Genomic DNA, 18,372 nt, shown 5'->3' with positions numbered 1-18,372 from the left:
TTATCTACATGTGTGTGTGTGTGTGTGTAATATGTGTGTAGCTAGCTGTTTATGTTCCTTAATTGCTGACTGGATGGATATAATCATTTGGATAATATACAAAACAACTTTGCATTGTGTTTTCTTCTCCATAGTTACTTTACATGAGATGAAATGCAAAACATTAGTTATATATCATTCTATATATAATTGGTAACACAAAAATTCTTGTGAAATAGTTTTGTAAGTCAATTTTGTGAAATATATATTCTATTTGGATCATCCATGAAAAAATATTACTTTTTATTGTTCACGTATAATATAAGTGAGATCAATGGGTAGAAGAGAAATACAAAGTAAACCATGTAAGATATTATGTGATTAGTTGTTCACATGATCCTAATTTTACAAATTTTCATGTTTTTGATATTGTAATAAAAACATATATATATATACACATTGGTAAGACATTTGGATCATTATTAAAAAAAAATTTGAATTTCGTAAGTTGTAAAATTAGTATTAACGTGTACAATTATAAAATATACGCGTATTACAATTTTAATTAAGATCAAATTAATTCAACGGTACACACGTTTATATTACAAGGAATCTCCTCTTTCTTCTCCCCTCTTCTCGTCCTACTCTCCTCCTTCCTATTCTAGTAATATAAACTACAATTCAAATTTGCAATACAATCAAACAACCATTCGTTTTCTTCCATCCATTTCTTAACCATTGTCTGTAAAACAACAATCTTTTCCAAATTCCCATTAAGGAAATTTAGTTTCTTTCCGAATTAAATCACATGAATTCATCGAGATTATGGTTTGTCGGGGGAATGTTATGTTAAATGAATCCAGTATTTTCTTCCTCATTTGTTGCAATTAATGAATTGATTGGAGTGGTTTTATCCTTGATTATTGGATCATTGGTCAAACATTTATTGCATCATCAATCGGAGCTGCAGCCAGCAAAAGATTGGTGTCAGAAATATCATCGTTATCGTTATATGATGATAACAGCGTCTTCCCAATTGGATATGATCTCAAGCTCCTCTCCATTTGGTAGATGCATCCCTAATCACCCTTTCGTCACCTCATGCATTGGCGCCGAGAGTTCTGACTACACCGATTTATGGGTTCACCATCCTCAAAGGCAAGCCAGTTTGGACACCAAAGCCAACCACAACGACGACAACAACAACAGCAATGGCCATGAACACGGCAACTATAATAAGAACAACGGCCATGGCAGCCGCCTGGGGGAGAAATGGGCTAGAGCTCGAGAAATGGTCTTTTCTTGGGAGCGTAGTAGTGGGAAATCATCAAATGTTTCTCCGACGCCATCGGTAGAGATTCCATGTTTGGTGGGTGTCTCTTCCCTGGTGCAGAAATGGCGAGGCTTCGAGGTCGATGCTAAGGGCAGTGGCAGGAGTAATCCGAACAATGTTGTTGTTCCTGCGCCTGCGCCTGCGCCATCTGTCTCGGACGATTCCATTGGAGATTGGGAATCCGATAGAACCGCAGTCAGCGGTCCACCTTCTTCTCGAGGCAGGGATTCTGATGCCACGGAGAACGAGAGGTTGAGGGTGGCGGACATCATCAGGAAATTGACTGACGATCGAATTTCCTGCGATCCATTGCCTCATGTTAGAACCTCGTCTGATCAGTCGGAGCAGAGGTGTTTTTCTCCTGTCATAAATTCACCGCGTATGGTCCGGGGCCGTCAGGCATTTCAAGATTTATTCTTGAAGATTGAGCGTGATAGGCACAACGAGCTCCGAGGACTTGAAGCCTGTAAAGCAGTTTCCAAATACTCTCATAGAGGCCGCATACAGGTACTGATTAAGTTCCGTGTAATATATGATTCAGTTCTCAAGGGTGATTCTTTGTTTAACTACGGGTTCTGTTCAAAATGATAACAGGCTTTGCTTAGGGTTAGATTTCTACGTCGTGGCCTGGAAGTCAGAGAGGGTCGTCAATCAAATGGAGCACCACCTGATCCAAAAAGATTAACACAACCCGCCATTTTCCATATAAGGTCTGCTCCTTCACCAATTTCACTTCGTTTGTCTCCGTTTTTCAAGCCTCAGTTGTTTGTATATCTAAACCTGATTCTTTTATATAGTTCAGATTTCAATTGATTAATGAATTAGTTAATCATATATGTACACATATTATTGACACAAAAAGCTAAAGCCTGTTACTCGTAGATGTAAGTTACATGACTTCTTTGAAATCATTTGCAGTTTATGACACTTGTTTCCAACCTATATAAATTCAAATTATATTGAATCCCTTCATCTCTTTTAGGGAGAGATTCAATTCAAGTGTCTCCTCATGCAGAGAAGCAGTGGATCCTACTTCTGTGGCGGAAAATGTATCCACATCCGGCCAAGAAGAAATAGAAAATACGAAAGAGGAAGTTGTTCACTCAAAGAGTACGCCGAGAGTAGGGACAGATAACATCATGGACAAAGAAAGCTCTATAACTTCGAAAGAATATTCTTTTGACCATGCTTCCCACGAAGCTAGAGAAAATGTACAGCAGAACTCACCACAGTTATTTGGTGCTGCACATCTCCCTCTCCCTGATAAAGCAAGTCAAGACTCGAGCAGTGAGGAAAGTAACCATGGCTTTCTAGCAATGAAACCTGAAGAGGTGACAAACCTGCAGGTTACAGAAGCCAATTATGAGTTGTTAGGAGACTCTGCTGAAGAATGTGGTAGCCCACATTTAGCAGAAAGTGAAGTTTCTCATCCAGAGGCTGGATGGGAAGAAGGAACAAGTAGAGACTGGATTTGTGAGGTATCACGCCCTCGTGGTGATTGGGAAGATCTCAGGAAAGCAAGATACCAAGAGATGCTTGATCCTTTCTCGGAAAATGAAGAGATCCGTTCACTGCTTCAAAGGTGTGCCATTTGTCTAAATGTCCACTATAGTGTAACCATACAAGTCCATTTATTTTCTTAGATTAGATATATGCCTCATCAAACGTAAAAGCTGCGAAGTTAAGAGTTTATTTATCCCATGCTAGTAGTGTTTATGATTAGATTTTCCAATGGGTGTGCTGTCTGATATTATCTATTCTTTTTCACAAACAAAATGTGCAGAGGAACCGTCTCTAATTTTCTTTCTAGTGGTCTGAGGGAGCAGATAGACCAAGTCATGTTGTCTCGTGCTCAAGGGCAGCTAACGTTGACAAGTAATCAGACTCAAGAAGAACAATTGCCCTGGGAGAAAGCTCGAGACAAGGACTCGGAAGTTGCAATATCTGAGGAAGGAGAAGCAGAGGACGAAGTAGAGGATGCGCAAGATGAAGAAAGGGGCGAATTCGGTATTTATTACGACGAGTATGAAGAAACTGAAAGCTCAATCGGACAACAATACAATGATGACTTGGATAGGACCACATCCACACCCCCACCTTCATGGCCCCAACATGGAGGTCACGATGTGAGTGATTATTCATATCCAGTTGCATCTTCCTCGACGTACCAATCTCTTTCATCCACTCCTTACTCACAAGATCATAATCCATCCAGTACAATCCATTCTGCAAATGTAAGTCAGAATTTCTATATTCTTGTAGCATACCTATCAGGGATTTACTTTACTTATATGATAAGATTGCAAAAATGATCGTGAAAAAACAGGAAATGGACCTCTTGTATGATCTAAAAGGGCACATGGATCAACTACATCAAGAGATATCTGAACTGCGAAGATTGATAAAATGTTGCATGACCATGCAGATGAAATTACAACGTTCCATAAAGCAAGAGGTAGCCATAACCCCCAGTCATCCAGGTGATTGATCTTTTTCACCAATGCTTCATATATAATATCTATATCTGCTGGAAAAAATCTAGTTTTTAAAATTTGTGGGAATACCTACCATTATGAACTACCATTAAATTTCTAGTTTTTAATTTACTATAACACATCTAGTCTCCTTTATTTAATAACACCGATGCAAATTGAAAACAGCACCTTTATGTGACAAAATGCAGATGATAAGAATGGACAACGAAATCGAGTTAGTAGAGGGAGATGTTATATATGCTACAAAAGGCAGGTCAATTCTCTTCTATACAGGTACTTCGTAGTAAAAGCGAAATTCTTATTAAATCAGCTCTGTTTATTCCCTTGCATCCATCATTCAGATTCTAGAATTAACAAAGCTGTTCATCTATTTTCGCGGTGTTTAGATGTGGGCACATGTGCACATGTTTGAAGTGTGCCCAAGAATTGCAGCAGGGTGGCGGAAAATGTCCAATATGCAGAGCGCCAATAATGGATATTGTCCAACCCGATTTACATTTTTGATATATATGATATGAAATCGAGTTCTTGCTTGGGAGGACCGGCTCACTTAACTCTATCTCATGAAACATGCGTTCAAGAATTGTTGTTTAAATAGACTTAGAGGGTTTCCAAACTCACTGTTCTTGAGGTGGTGTTGGTTTGAACTTGATGATACAAAGGTCAGCTTGAACGGTCATCAAATTGATCAATAAAAATGTTTGTACATTGAACTTCCATAACTGCAGTATGTCCGTTTTAGATGTAAAAAAAAAGCTATTATTAGGGGTGGAAAAAAATACCGAATTTCGGTATATCGAGATTATCGTACCGAAAAAATGTCGAATTTACTGAATTTTCGGTATACCGAATATTTCGGTACGGTATGGTAACAATACCGAAGTTTTCGGTACGGTAACGGTATGCAGTTTGAAAATTTTGGTATATACCGGAATACCGAAATACAGAAAAAATATATAAATTTTTTTAAATATATAATATTTTAAAACAATAAATTTATAAAAAATAAAAAATGTAAGCTTATCTTCCGATATAACGGTATATACCGATACCGTACCGAAATTTCGGTATACCGTACAATTTCGATATAATCGATATGCTAGTTATATGCACCGAAAATTTCGTTATACCAATACTTATTACATTTTGTCTATTTTCAATATTTTCGTGGTTTATATTTAAGACTTACTCGAACTATTGCTCAACAGAAAATATAAGAGTTTTTGGACATAATTTATTTTTATCTATTTTTTATTTGGATACCAAGAAAAGCTTTTCACTTGCAAAAGTGAGCAATTTCTTTATGTGTTCATAAATAGAAACCGGTGCCTCTGTTTCTGAAATCGAGTCAAAAAATACCCAAGTTATAATTTATTATATTTTTAATTATAAAATATGAACTACCTTTTTGATTGTTGGAACACCGTCAAAAAAAACTTTCCCCCTAAAAAAAAATGTTTTTGTTGTTATTTTTGGACTGGAACTACGTAATTCTACACCCACCAGCTGACTACAATTGACCATTGTTTTGTCCAATTAGAGCTACCCACCAAACCGAATATTCTGACCTTTAATTTGGCTAGGCTAGGTTCTCGATTGCGAATTGGATTGGGCAACTCGATTCGGATTCGGATTCGGATTCGGATTCGGCGGCCAAAATTATGAAAAAGATTATCAGCATGCATATTTATGGGTTCCTGGCAATTTTTTAGAAATTGTTTTATTTATTCCGATAATTTTACCAACATTAGATATGCAATTTATTATCCTAATTAGCTATGGATTGTGGAAAATTATATAATATAAACTAAGGCAGAATTCGAATATAAGAGCAAAAAAATGTAGACTGAGAGCGGGAAAATACTTTATTAATTAATACAATTATCACATTTTCCACATAAATTACAGAATTCCTACTATGTCACCCTCGATCGAAAAGAAAGACAAAAAAAAAAAAAAAAACAAGAGAAGGAAGAATACAGAAGGCTGCAAAGGAAACAAAGGAATAACAGAGAGAGCTGCCGCTGATGAATTACCGAAACAAGATATTGAAACATATTTGTGTTATTTCTATATACAGAAATAAAAAATAAATCGCACTGGACAAGTATATGTATAACAACCTTGATAAATATCAGATGTATTCGTGCAATGTATATCAATCGATAAGCAACGTTTTGCTTTGTTTTTTTTTTTTTTTTGATGTAGATGAATATGAATTGCCAGTAATGAGATATAATGAACCCAATTTCTTATTAAAATGGAAGATTTTAAATATGGACCAGAATTTGAAATTTGCTTGGTTTTAATTCCCACCATGAATTTACCTAGGCCCTATCGATTTACGAAACGAGGCAATTAATCGTAATGAACTTGGTAATAACCATTTAGTTAAAACAAAACTGACGATTCCTTCTTCCTCGTCTTCCGTTTGCTCCTGGAACTGTGTTTGCTCTTCTTCTCAGCGATGGTATCGAGCTTCGGCTTCCATTGGTTTCGTCGCATGAGGACAACCAGCTGCTCGTAGTCTTTGCGCAACTGCGGGGTCGTGATGATTAATGTTTTATCCATCCCCGCGTCCAGTTCTTGCTGTTGACCGTACTCTTCGGATAGTTTGATTCTGAGACTCCCTCCCGGAGTCTTTTCTATTTGAAAAGCGGCAGCGCCAAATTTGGAGCTGCAGCGCAGGAACGAAGCGAATGTGAAGGTGGACTGGAAAATGTTAGCAGGAAGAAGGAAATAGTTGTGTCCGGGCTGAAGGCGATGGTGTTGGGGGAGAGCCGGGATTTTCTGACCTATGTAGAAGCAGTCGGAGCGGCACACCATGTGTTTGGGGAACTCGTCCATCAGCTCCCCGGCTTTGATGGGCCGGTCGTAGATCCTCACTTCGCCGTCGAACTTTACCAGCTTGATGGCCTTTCGATGTTCTTGTGGGTGCACGCACCGCCCCCTCATGCCGAAGCAACCTGTACTGGCCGCCATCCGATCCTATATATTCCTCTGGTTAATCTTGCTCACCACACTTGATCATCTTTACGTATATAAATTTTGTGTTTGTTACAGCTGGTACCAACACTATACACTACTTTTTTAATTTTTAAATCGGGATCGAGTCATTTGAGGAGATATATACATGTGTGTGTGTATATACGAGTCACATTACACGTACGTACCCAACATACAAGAGCAAGTCCAAGGAATACAAACCCAAGGAATACAAACCCAAGTATGCACGCGAAATTATCGTGGTCGTGTCAGCATGTAATATATCAAAACTGTATATATATTTATTTATTTATAAAAATTTATTGATAGTTATTACGAAATCAAACAAATCGTATGATAAAAAATAACAGATTTCTATAATTAATATTATTTCAAATCATTGAAAAAAATATTTATTTATAAAAAATGGTTAAATACAATGTTTAGTGTATATATAAAAATATCGATCTGAAAAAGTATTTTCATGAATTATTAAACTAGTAGGGACTTTCATAATAAAATAAATATTAGCATGACTATACTTTTCAATATACTATATAATTATTAGTAAATTATATTATTAATTTTATAAATGAAGTATCTAGTAATATAAAATGATGTACTTAAAATATTTTTTTTAAAAAAATATTTTTTAAAAAATTACTACGTCAATATTTATATAATTTATTTATATTTTGCTTATAAAAATTTAAAAAATTTCTATGTAATAATTGATTACCTTTTTGACAAAAACTTGTGTGAGACGATCTCACGAGTCGTATTTTATGAGACGCATATCTTATTTAGGTCATCTATGAAAAAATATTACTTTTTATGCTAAGAATATTACTTTTTATTGTGAATATCGGTAAGATTGACCCGTCTCACAGATAAAGGTTCGTGAGACCGTCTCACAAGAGACCTACTCTAACTTTTTTATCCATTTATTAAGTATGTATGGAAGTTAGTTTATACTAGGCATAAATTTTGTCAAAATATGAGAGCAGATAGCATCATAGGAGAGTGTTTAAATTTTAAAATGGTTTGAAACCTTACTAAATAATATGAAAGGAATAATATTGTCAATTTGTAAAATAAAACGTAAAATTGAGTATTATTAACATTTTTGGAGTGTAAATAAGTAAATAATACTTCTATTTATCGAACGTTGATGTGATATCGAAAAATATTGACGTAACATTTGAGATTGTTGAGTTGTTCGATGTCACGTCAGCAACTGAACCAAAATAATCAAAAATTAAAATTTATTATATCTAACCAGAATTAAAAAATTAATTGAACAAAATTTGACAAGTTAATAAGAAAAAAAATATAGTTTTCCATATAAAAAAAATGAAGAAAGACCGTATCCATGAGTTGTGGACCCAATGTCTACAATTATATATTTCAAGATATAATTCATGACCAAACATCGTCTAACATGTAAAAAACGTTGATGCATCTAACGTTGTTTGACTATATATATATATTGCAAAAACTTGTATCACATAATCTTATGGGTCATATTTTGTGATACAGATCTCTTATTTGGGTCATACATGAAAAAATATTATTTTTTATGCTAAAAGTATTATTTTTTATTGTGAATATCGGTAGGGTTCACCCGTCTCACAATAAAGATTCGTGAGACAATCTCACAAGAGACCTAGAATATATATATATAATGTCAAGTGCTTTTGATCCACAAAATGGGTATTAATCCAACTTGTTCAAAATTCCAATCAGTGAGCCGCTTTTATTTGACTCGTGCTTTCTCATGTTCTATCCAGAAGAAGTAGAAATGTAAAATGATAACTTTGGCAATATAAAATTGCTGCTTACGTTGGGGAATATGAACCAAATATATTAAAATTTATACTATAATAATAATAATAATAATAATATGTGGTCGTATTTTGAATTTTTTGCCTGATTAACTCGGCATCAAACATATTAATAATATAATTTTTTCAGTAAACGATCCCCTTTGATTAATTTGCATGATTGCGTTAATTTATTTAATTCGGACTTCATAATTTTGAGTATTTATTACTATTTTTGTCAACAAGCTAATTAGCAGGATACTAAAAAAAACATTAAATAGTATGATAATCGTACAAAAATTATTAGATAGCTGGTTTAAATTGTATTTGATTACAAAAACATGTAATAGATTCATATTTTAAGGAAACTATAACAATTAATAATCCTTTAATTATTGTTAATTATCGAGCTACCATATGAATTATATAATGTATATGTATATACTTTTTTACATGATTAAATAAATGAGTAAATGGGTATGTAGATTTTCGAGTATGAAGATGGAGGCAGATTTTAAAGAATCCTATACATAATCGGATATTAAATTAAATTAATATGTGTGTGTGTGTGTGTGTGTGATTTTTCGGTTATAATGTTAATTCTAATATGTTTTTGTTGAATGATATTAATTGGATGGAATGCAGAAAATTAATTGTATATAGTTGATGCAATTTTTGTTGAATGATGGTGTTGGGATAACTTGTTTATAATATTTTGTTATTTTTTTATAATATTTAATTTACTAATTTTAATATATTTTTTCCTCATTGTATTCAACAATTTAGTGAATAATCATACCTTACTCGAAATAATTCAAATACGAGAAAATACAATTATAAGTAGCAATAAGATATTTGAATATGGTATGTATATTCAACCCTCCAACGAGTATGAGATAAAGATGAAATTAAATACCCGATAGAGATTAAGATGAAGATGCAAATGAATATAACACATGAAGATGAGGACGGAGGATATGAAATTTTAATCAAACCGAACTCTGTTATCGTTTTACCAAAAGCAATAGCTGGTCGTAATGATGCAACTCAAATCTTTTAAACCGCACAGCAGCACACGTACCACAGTTCGATCGCTCTACCAAGCAGAGACAATTATTGAACCCAACAATATCACTCCCAATAAATACACTCTTTGCAATAAATGAGAATCGAACCCGTGACCTTGGCTCTAATACCAATTGTAGGATTGAGCGCTTATCGCTTTACCAAAAATTATAGCTAGTGGTAATGATGCAACTCAAATATTTTAAACCGCACAACAGCACATACTACAGTTCAATCGATCTACCAAACAGATACAATTACATCCTAACATCTTTAGTATTCTTGGCAGAGTTACTAAGTGAATTTTAAAACAAAATAGAAAATAAAAAAATATGAGGTATTATTGTCATGTAAACTTTGACCGGTTAGTCGAACTCATTATTACTATCATACACGCGTACAATATAAAATTATTGTACTATTTTTTTTATCTAGATTATTTTTAAAGTGAGAATATTTACTCCTAAATTTGAGTAGCAAATTTTTATTAAAAAATAATATATTAAAATTTAAAACTTTTTATATGAAAATGGGTTATTTTATTTTACTCCAGTTAAGGCTTTGCTACGTTTTCAAATTGCTAGCTGTGAGATTGAGTGATGCATAAAATTTTAAAAGTATTTGAAAGCTGTAATTAGGCTGCTAATTACACTCACGAATTTTTATCCATGAAACGGGTCAACCTTACCGATATTCGTAATAAAAAATAATACTGTTAGCATAAAAAATAATATTTTTCATTGATGACCTAAATAAGATATTCGTCGCACAAAATACGATCCATGAGATCGTGTCACACAAGTTTTTGTCTTACTACTTTTACATACCTAAGTCCCAAGGAAGGAATTAATTTAGTACCTGTTAAGGAATAGCTCCAGTTAATATTAAGCTATGCATATTACATCTATATTATCTGTCGAGTCTAAACAATTAAATATCAAGAGATCAGTTGGTTGCACATTAATCGATTCAAATGGGAGATGATAAGCCATGGATGATCAAAATAAACAATGAACTGCACAACATGTCGGATTCTTCTACTCATGAATCAGCACGATGGAGTAAGCAATCCATCTGCCGAATGTCGGCTTGCGTAACCGATCTCAACAAGAATGCTTACATGGTATCCATCGGACCATACCATGACGGGGAGGAAAACTTGAGGCCGATGGAGGAGCACCAGCGCCGCGCTCTCCTTCGCTTTCTCGAAAGATCCGAGAAACCCCTCCAAAGCTTTATGGACGCATTGACTCCAGTGGTGAAGGATCTCAAGGACGTTAACAGACCTCAAGTCGCACCAAGATACTGAAGCTCTCTTGGAGCTCATGATCTTGGATGGCTGCTTCATCTTGGAAATATTGCGTACTACCTCCCAGTCGGAGAGTCCCAGTCCCAGTCCCAGTCAAATACCACTGATGGTGGGCTGATCAGGCAATAGACCACGATCATACTGATAATGATCCCATCTTTAGCAGCCATAGAAAGCTCTACATTGTTCCCTATCTAAAGTGTGACATATTGATGCTCGAGAATCAAATACCCATGATGGTTTTGAAAAACTAGATGATGTTCAAAAAGATGAAAAGCCAGATGCCGTTCAAAATGATAATTCCTCAAAGGTCGACATTCATTTTACGTATTATTTAAATGCACTTCCCGCTTTACAATAAATTTATATATATAGTATCCAGTAAATTTCGTGGTCTTTTTTACGTAATTTTACCTATATTCCAGAAAGGACGCAAGGAGTTGACGAAAGTGATTCTCAAATTCTTTTCTCGACCCTCCAGTTCCTTTCTGCTGTTTAAGAAACCTTGCCCTCCCTTTCGGATTGTGGGCTTTTGCCCTTAGTAGTGCAGTGGTTATAGGCCTTACCAACTCTCCCGTTTTTTACTCCTCATTTCACCTGGGCACGCTCTATTATGTTATTAATTCTCAATGCTTTGATTAGGATCCGGGCCAAAACCTGAACTACGAGCATTGTTTCAACTTCTTTTTTGGCAAGGAAGAGGCCGGTTCAACGAGTGCTTGCACATATTGGACGTGTATGAAATTAAAGAACCTAGTCCTGGATTCCAACCATCCTGCGAATGAAAACAAAAAACAGAGTGATTCCCACCATGACGTCAACCAGGGTGGAGACAAGATCATACGGTCAGCCACAGAGCTCATTGAAGCTGGAAATCAAATAGAGAAAAGTAGGACAAGAAGCCTCAAGGACATACCATTCCGCAAAGGGGTTCTCAAGTTTCCACTTATCGTGTGGTGGATGACGCACTCGAGTCACTGTACCTGAACCTAATAGCAGTCGAGAGGTTCTATGTGGGGCCAGGTAATGAGACCACTTATCGTGTGGTGGATGACGCATTCGAGTCACTGTACCTGAACCTAATAGCAGTCGAGAGGTTCAATGTGGGGCCAGGTAATGAGACCACTTCCTACATTTTCTTCATGGATAACATAATCAACAATACCAGAGATGTGAGCTTGTTGCATTCATGCGGTGTCATACAGAGTGCACTCGGCAGTGACAAAGCAGTGGCTAACTTGTTCAACTCTGTCCAAAGACGCAACACCTGAACCCACGAGCAGCTTGGACGAGGTGCTTAAGAAGGTTAGCGATTACTGCCAGAGGCCATGGCACAAATGGAGAGCTAACCTCGTGCATAACTATTTCACTAATCCATGGGCCGTTCTTTCCGTAGTTGCTGCAATGTTTCTTTTTGCACCTCACCACCATCCATACCGTATACAGTGTTTTATGTCACGGTGACCCCTCTGGCAGATGCAACATTCTAGCTCGGCGGTATTTATTCGTGTGCTCGTGTGTGTGTGTATATGTGTTTTTTTTTTTCAGACGTTCTCTTTGGTGTTTTGTATTTTTTATTTTTTTACATTTCCCGCTAAATTTGAGAAATAAACTTGAGAATTTCAAGGCACTTAACAACTTCTAAAGTAGAGGACGTATGTAGAATGATAAACGATTCTCTTGTCCAGGACACTTCTTCGAGTCCAACAATTCTTACCATTTTCACCAAAACTAACAAGGAAAAATGAGGGGGGAGGGATCTCTCTGCAGCTTTCCATCAGCTATAATTAACTTCTTCATCTTCTCTTCGCACCAAAATAGTTGCTCTTTGCTAATCTTCGATTTCCGGAGAACCCTTGACAATACTTTCACATCTACAACCCCAAGCACCATGTCCATGTCCTCTCTTGATTTCTTTTTATAGCCCTTGCTCCGTTTCCTCAGCTCTTTCAGTTTCATTGCTTTCTGCAATTTCAGGATTTAAGTTTTAATTTTATCATGTAATAATATTTTACGATACAAAGAAACCTTGGTATTATGAAACCTTACAACCAACCAATTTTATGTTTTCTCCCCTGATGGAGAAAATAACCTAACGAAACCAAACTGAAATGAGAAGCATCATAAAATAAGAGAGAAATCGAGTACGGAGAAGGCTTCACCTTCTCAAGAGAAATTTGAATCTGTTCAACGGGTGTAGTCATTTGGTTTTGAGTTCCAAATAAATTACGCGAGCTGCTGGATTTTTTCTTGTCCATCTTAACAAATTGGAGAAAGCTTAAGATTGAGCATTCCATTATCCTAGTGAAATCTGAGGCAAGTACCATAATATCTGATGCGTCTTCTCCGGTGTTTTGCCCGTCAAAACCTAAAGCCGCAGAGATAGAGTCAATAAAAAAAGAAGCAAAAAATAAAACAAAATTAAGGCACAATAATAGTTATTCAAAAGAGGAATTCATTCATCAGTGAAAAAATATTGGTCAGTGAAGAATTAAATCATAAAATTTCGAGAAGTCGAATAACATTGAATTAAGACATCAATAAAACAAGGATGATAAAAGGGGACATTTTCAAGTAATCGTAGTCGATTTCTATTATTTCTCAAGAACAACAAGGGAAGAGTAGGAAATGAATTAACATTTATTAAATGTTAGAAGATCTGATAATACTGTTGAATATTATCAAGATCTGGAATTGCCTTCATCTATCTGGGATAAGAACTCGGAAATTCAAAGTTACAATGAACACTATATAAATATTAGGGCAGAAAGAGCCAACAATAGAGTTTCCTGATTTATTGGTCAAGGAAATCTGTTCTAGAACTATCGTAAGGTCAGGGTACATCTTCTTAAAGAAAGGAAAACAAGTAGGAAAAGAAAGGAAAAAAATAAGTTGTGCTCGAGTAGATAAGCCATGTAAATCTCATTTTAGGAATGGACTATATATGCCCACGACATTTTATATCATTTTCACCAATCATACCTTGGATCTTTGGGACCTGAAGAAGTTTGGGCAAAGATTTTCTTGCTCGAAAGTAGATCTCTGGCCTCAAACCCACCTCAAAAGGTTCATTTTCAATAAACCTTTGCAACAGAACCTGGAACTGCTGAAACTGCTGAGCACTATAGTTGTAGGAGGTGGAGCTTTCAGGTTGGCTAGATATTTTCTGATTCAACTGAGTGTATTGGCAGTGTAGCACCTCCCAAGCCAAGCACGTTTGAGCCACATATGCAGTTTCAAGATCTTCCAAAGGGTCATTAAATGGCTGCTGTAAGTGCTTGTTTTCCTCTTTCAATCCCTCAAATTTTCTCAAAGAAAGGCACCCAAGGGGAGAAGAAAGCTTTCTAGATGAAGATCTTGGGGGTGGAGTTGAAAGTAATTGAGATCCTGAGGCATTTTAAGTGTGCGTATACGTTTAGAAACACAAAATATAGCTGCCTCACCAAGTCCTGAAAACATATTTCACACTATTTGACCTCTTTGTCATGATCTAACCCGGTTAACACTTACAACAGCAAAGTACACTGAACTTGGATGAGCCATCAGAGCTAAGCATTTCAAAGCGGTCACAAACAAATTTTTAAGAATGACAATTATTAGAAGTTTTGAGATAAAAGAAATAAATAATTATAATTTTCAATAATCGATTATTTTAGATAACAACCTTTTTAAGGAAGTAAAATTCGTCTTTATGAGCTTGCAGTTAACTTCATGAAGCATCAGCTACATTAATACAGAAGTATGAATATAATCCGAGCACAGCTGGCAAGTTGGAGATAAAATAACAAAACTGCATGGTGCGGTGACCAATAACTCAGATAAATTTCGTGGCAAAAGCACTTGCTTTGACGCTATATGGTACAATTAGGAATTATGGCCTCTGGCCTTTGTCTCTTTATTATAGTTTAAATGCATTTAAAATCAACACCGCTAGCTAACTTTCATCATACATTCTGTTTAACATTTTAATTTAATATAGTGTTGATATTATCTTGCAAAGTGATCCTGCAATATAAATAAAATACCTTTTTACGTGAATGACATAAGACTGATGATGATACTAAAAAGCAAAGCTAAAGATTCTAAGCACAAGTAAATTAAAAACAAAAACGAACAAAGATCCTTATTATTTATAGTTGTGAAGAAAAATTACCAACTTCTAGCAGTTGTTGGGCAATTGAGCGGTCAAAAAACAGCATGCGCTCACAATATATGTCATACACAGCATCAAAACCAGACCAAAACTGCCTCCCTTCTGCTTCTACATCCCTCCACTCACAAGCACTGGTACCCCCTTCTTCCTCCTCTTCGTCCTCGTCTACAGGAGAACTTTCCTCGGGTATCAACACCATAAAGCTGTTTCTTTTCAACTCCTTCAGCCTCTTCTTCACCTCATTGGTTATAAAATCGTCGTCGTCGTCTTCCATTTCAGCATTTGTAGAATCAACATGAACTGACTTACCCAATACATCACAATCCCCATTCCTGAGCTCCTCTGGCTGTCTCACTGGCTGATCATGATTAACATTTTTGTCATCTGGTTTGCGGGCATTCCTAAACTTCTTCAGTTTGAAGAAATCCATAAATGAAATCGTTGCACAGCCGCGATCTATGCCCCTTCTCCTACAAGATTGGCAGATTTAGCATCAAGATAACTCTATTATTTCTTTTCAACATATACCAAAAGCCATGTAACTAATTATATGGTAAGACTAAAAAAATTTCCATTGGGAAAAACAGCAGTCTTAATCTATGGAGAATCGAAACCCCTAATGGTAAAATTCAAATGAGATGATAGGACCCTGAAAATGCATATATTATTATCGATGATTTCAACCATGCAAGGAATCTTTAAATTTGTCATCAGATCCACAATCTTTAGTGCAGTGGTGTGGGAAGGTGGGCCTCTTAAATTTTCCAATGGGCATAGATATTTTTCAAATACGCTTCTGATCAGGTTCAAAGGCGAGCTTAACGCACAAGGACAACTCAAGCCAGTCGATGATGTCACTAGGACTAGAAGTCACCACCACAAAGAAAAAATTATAAAGCTCGGTGCTTTTTCCATCCTGAATATATTTTCTGAACAAAGCGGATAGAAACTTTAAAACAAATGTGTAACTTACGCATTCCACATTTCTTTTCCCCGTGTAAACATCTCGAACCTCCCTGCACCCACGGTGCTCCCAGAAACAGATGAAACCAAACAAGGGAAAAGGGATTTGCCGAAAGCAAAAGAAAGAAAAAGAAGCGATACACTTATGCAACAACAGAGGTAAGGGCAAAAGAACACTCACAGAAATGAACGTAGGAACAGTCAAGACCCCATCACGCAGCCATTTCACAGGGACGAAACCCTAAGAGAGAGAGGCTATGGGTTTGTTGGAGTTTGCAAAGTACAACATAAACGTTGGGTTTTAAGAAATCCGTGGCATGCAATAAATGCCAGATTTCCACAATTTGAATGAATCTCGAGCGAGCTTTATCCTAGATTTTGGTACATGGTTCGGGTCTTTTCTTTAATAATTTTCTTGTTTTCACGTTTATTTACTGTAAAAATTGTGTCTTGAGATCTGCAAAGCTGCAGTAATCACATCTTAAAAGACCAAGATTTGAAGGACAAAAGGATGGAATTGATTTGCATTAATAAACAGCACTTTAGTGCATTACATTGGGGAGAGGGATCCAAACAGAGCATATTGTCAGAAACAGAACACGACCCCCCACCCCTCTCCCCGGCTTGGCCATCCCCTTCGCAACAGCTTAGCTGTGGTGGTTCTTGTTTCCATGCCTTCATTCATTTCCAACTACTGGATCAACAAACATTATAAGCCTAGACCCTATTAACATATTATATGTAATTTGTAGAGTCAAATTTTTTATTTTTTTAATACAATATTGTAGATCATTTCTCCTTATTTTGTAGGATTGATTTCATATATAGATGCAATGGGGCTAATTTGTCCAAATTGAGACCCGTCCACTTTTTCGACCCGCCACACTTAAATCAAATTGAAATTTTTTAGTAAATATACTATACAAAAATTTAAAAAACAATAAATAATCAAAATTACATTTCATCTTTATATTAATAATATTTAAGAACAAAAAATATCATCACAATTTAAAATCTATTAATATATATTTAACTCGTAACAAAAAACCATGATTACATGTTTTCATATTAAATATATCATAATATAATACAATTATTTGAATCATAAAATATAATAAACTAAAATTAAAAACTAAGGTATTTATTGTTCAAAATTTTAAAAAAAATTGAAATAGACGTTAATAATATATATGTATAAATAATATATATATATATATATATATATATATATATATATATTATCTATACTTCTATACTATATTATTAAGTGTGAATGTGTTAAAAAAACTGCTTGAGGAAGACACCAAAATTTCTTCCTTTTTTACCCTCCTCTTCAACACCACCTATAATAATTCCAACCACGTCAATTTCACGTCTGAAATCTTCCCCAAAAATTGAAGCTCTAACCGTACCAACACATTTGAAAACTTCTCAAATTAAAAAAACCTTACGGTTAGTATTTTTAACGCAAAAAACTTTTTTCTATCATAATATTATTATTATTTTTTTATTGAAATTAAGTTTAATAGAAAAATAGATTTTTTGTCGTATACAATAACGTGTACACCAAAGCGCAACTTTCACAAATCTTTCGACTCTGTTCGAATCATCCAACGCTTCATTATCATCGCCATCAGAATATCAAGTTTCCCCTCCATGTAGCAATCCCACGCCAGATCAGCAAGAACAGATAACTCATTGCCATTTTCCAAATCATCCAAGCTTCTCCTGCAAGAAACAATCTCCAGAAGCAACACACCAAAGCTGTAAACATCCCCTTTCACGGCTATTTGCGTGTTCCTGAACCACTCGGGTGCAACATAGCCTTTTTGTTCCTCTGATATTCGTCAGCGTTCGGCTCTGCTTGCTGCATTCTTCGTGTAGATATGTTAGTCCCCGCGCGACCCCTATGGCCATTTGGTCCTCTGGGCAACCTCTTCTTCCAGCAGCTATTACTTCCGTAAATTGCCACACCTAATAAACAAGCATTAAGACAAGAGGATCTGAGGTCTTATTCTGTACTATGAGCTTTTTGTGAATAATCATTAAATGGCCAATACGTATCTTGAATCTCCACCAATTCGAATATATCTTCCGGCGAGCCTTTCTCGCCTTCGATGCAGTCTCGGACTGCATCAGGCTTCCAGTCGCTCCCATTCAGGAGATGGCACACATTATAATAGCGACGAGCCCAGCTGCCTTTCTGTCCATCAACAGATAGACATATATTATTAGGCCATAAAGCGACAACATTCCACCCTGAATTA

At 35.7% G+C, this 18,372-nt stretch overlaps 3 protein-coding genes and 1 pseudogene across 6 annotated transcripts; 2 read left to right on the top strand and 2 right to left on the bottom strand.

Annotated features, from left to right (window-relative positions):
• Positions 1–694: 694 nt before the first annotated feature.
• On the top strand, positions 695–4,540 carry LOC142541437 (uncharacterized). Of its 2 annotated transcripts, none has more exons than XM_075647973.1 (7): positions 695–1,819; positions 1,907–2,022; positions 2,328–2,894; positions 3,096–3,546; positions 3,639–3,792; positions 3,996–4,080; positions 4,194–4,540. In XM_075647973.1, the coding sequence occupies exons 1-7, from the start codon at positions 833–835 to the stop codon at positions 4,309–4,311; spliced, it is 2,478 nt and encodes an 825-aa protein (XP_075504088.1). In that variant the 5' UTR covers positions 695–832; the 3' UTR covers positions 4,312–4,540. The 2 variants fall into 2 exon arrangements, with proteins under 2 accessions (XP_075504088.1, XP_075504087.1); XM_075647972.1 differs by having other exon boundaries at positions 2,295–2,894.
• Positions 4,541–6,198: 1,658 nt separating this feature from the next.
• Positions 6,199–6,789, bottom strand: LOC142541340 (uncharacterized). Its single transcript, XM_075647888.1, has one exon. The coding sequence runs from the start codon at positions 6,787–6,789 to the stop codon at positions 6,199–6,201; it is 591 nt and encodes a 196-aa protein (XP_075504003.1).
• Positions 6,790–10,648: 3,859 nt separating this feature from the next.
• LOC142541339 (UPF0481 protein At3g47200-like) lies at positions 10,649–12,634 on the top strand (annotated as a pseudogene).
• On the bottom strand, positions 12,621–17,011 carry LOC142542518 (uncharacterized). Of its 3 annotated transcripts, XM_075649179.1 has the most exons (6): positions 16,660–17,011; positions 16,116–16,570; positions 15,143–15,612; positions 13,972–14,376; positions 13,152–13,357; positions 12,621–12,954 (listed from the first exon to the last, which is right to left on the bottom strand). In XM_075649179.1, exons 2-6 carry the CDS (start codon positions 16,145–16,147, stop codon positions 12,721–12,723), a joined length of 1,347 nt encoding a protein of 448 aa, XP_075505294.1. In that variant the 5' UTR covers positions 16,148–16,570; positions 16,660–17,011; the 3' UTR covers positions 12,621–12,720. The 3 variants fall into 3 exon arrangements, with proteins under 3 accessions (XP_075505294.1, XP_075505293.1, XP_075505295.1); XM_075649178.1 differs by having other exon boundaries at positions 16,116–17,011; XM_075649180.1 differs by having other exon boundaries at positions 16,287–17,008.
• Between the last annotated feature and the right edge of the window lie 1,361 nt (positions 17,012–18,372).

Source organism: Primulina tabacum, chromosome 4 (genome assembly GCF_025594145.1).
Source record: "Primulina tabacum isolate GXHZ01 chromosome 4, ASM2559414v2, whole genome shotgun sequence".
In the NCBI taxonomy this organism is placed as follows: domain Eukaryota; kingdom Viridiplantae; phylum Streptophyta; class Magnoliopsida; order Lamiales; family Gesneriaceae; genus Primulina; species Primulina tabacum.
Note: the sequence above shows the minus strand (reverse complement) of the source record. Positions and strands in the feature narration are given on the sequence as shown.

Coding starts and splice junctions, on each gene's coding strand:
- LOC142542518 (XM_075649178.1), bottom strand. CDS start 16,147: ATGTTTACACGGGGAAAAGAAATGTGGAATGC. Junction 15,613..16,115: donor GGAAAAGAAATGTGGAATGC/GTAAGTTACACA, acceptor CCAATCTTGTAG/GAGAAGGGGCATAGATCGCG. Junction 14,377..15,142: donor CCAACAACTGCTAGAAGTTG/GTAATTTTTCTT, acceptor AAAATGCCTCAG/GATCTCAATTACTTTCAACT.
- LOC142541340 (XM_075647888.1), bottom strand. CDS start 6,789: ATGGCGGCCAGTACAGGTTGCTTCGGCATGAGGGGGCGGTGCGTGCAC.
- LOC142541437 (XM_075647972.1), top strand. CDS start 833: ATGAATCCAGTATTTTCTTCCTCATTTGTTGCAATTAATGAATTGATT. Junction 1,820..1,906: donor CTCATAGAGGCCGCATACAG/GTACTGATTAAG, acceptor AAATGATAACAG/GCTTTGCTTAGGGTTAGATT. Junction 2,023..2,294: donor CCCGCCATTTTCCATATAAG/GTCTGCTCCTTC, acceptor CATCTCTTTTAG/GGAGAGATTCAATTCAAGTG.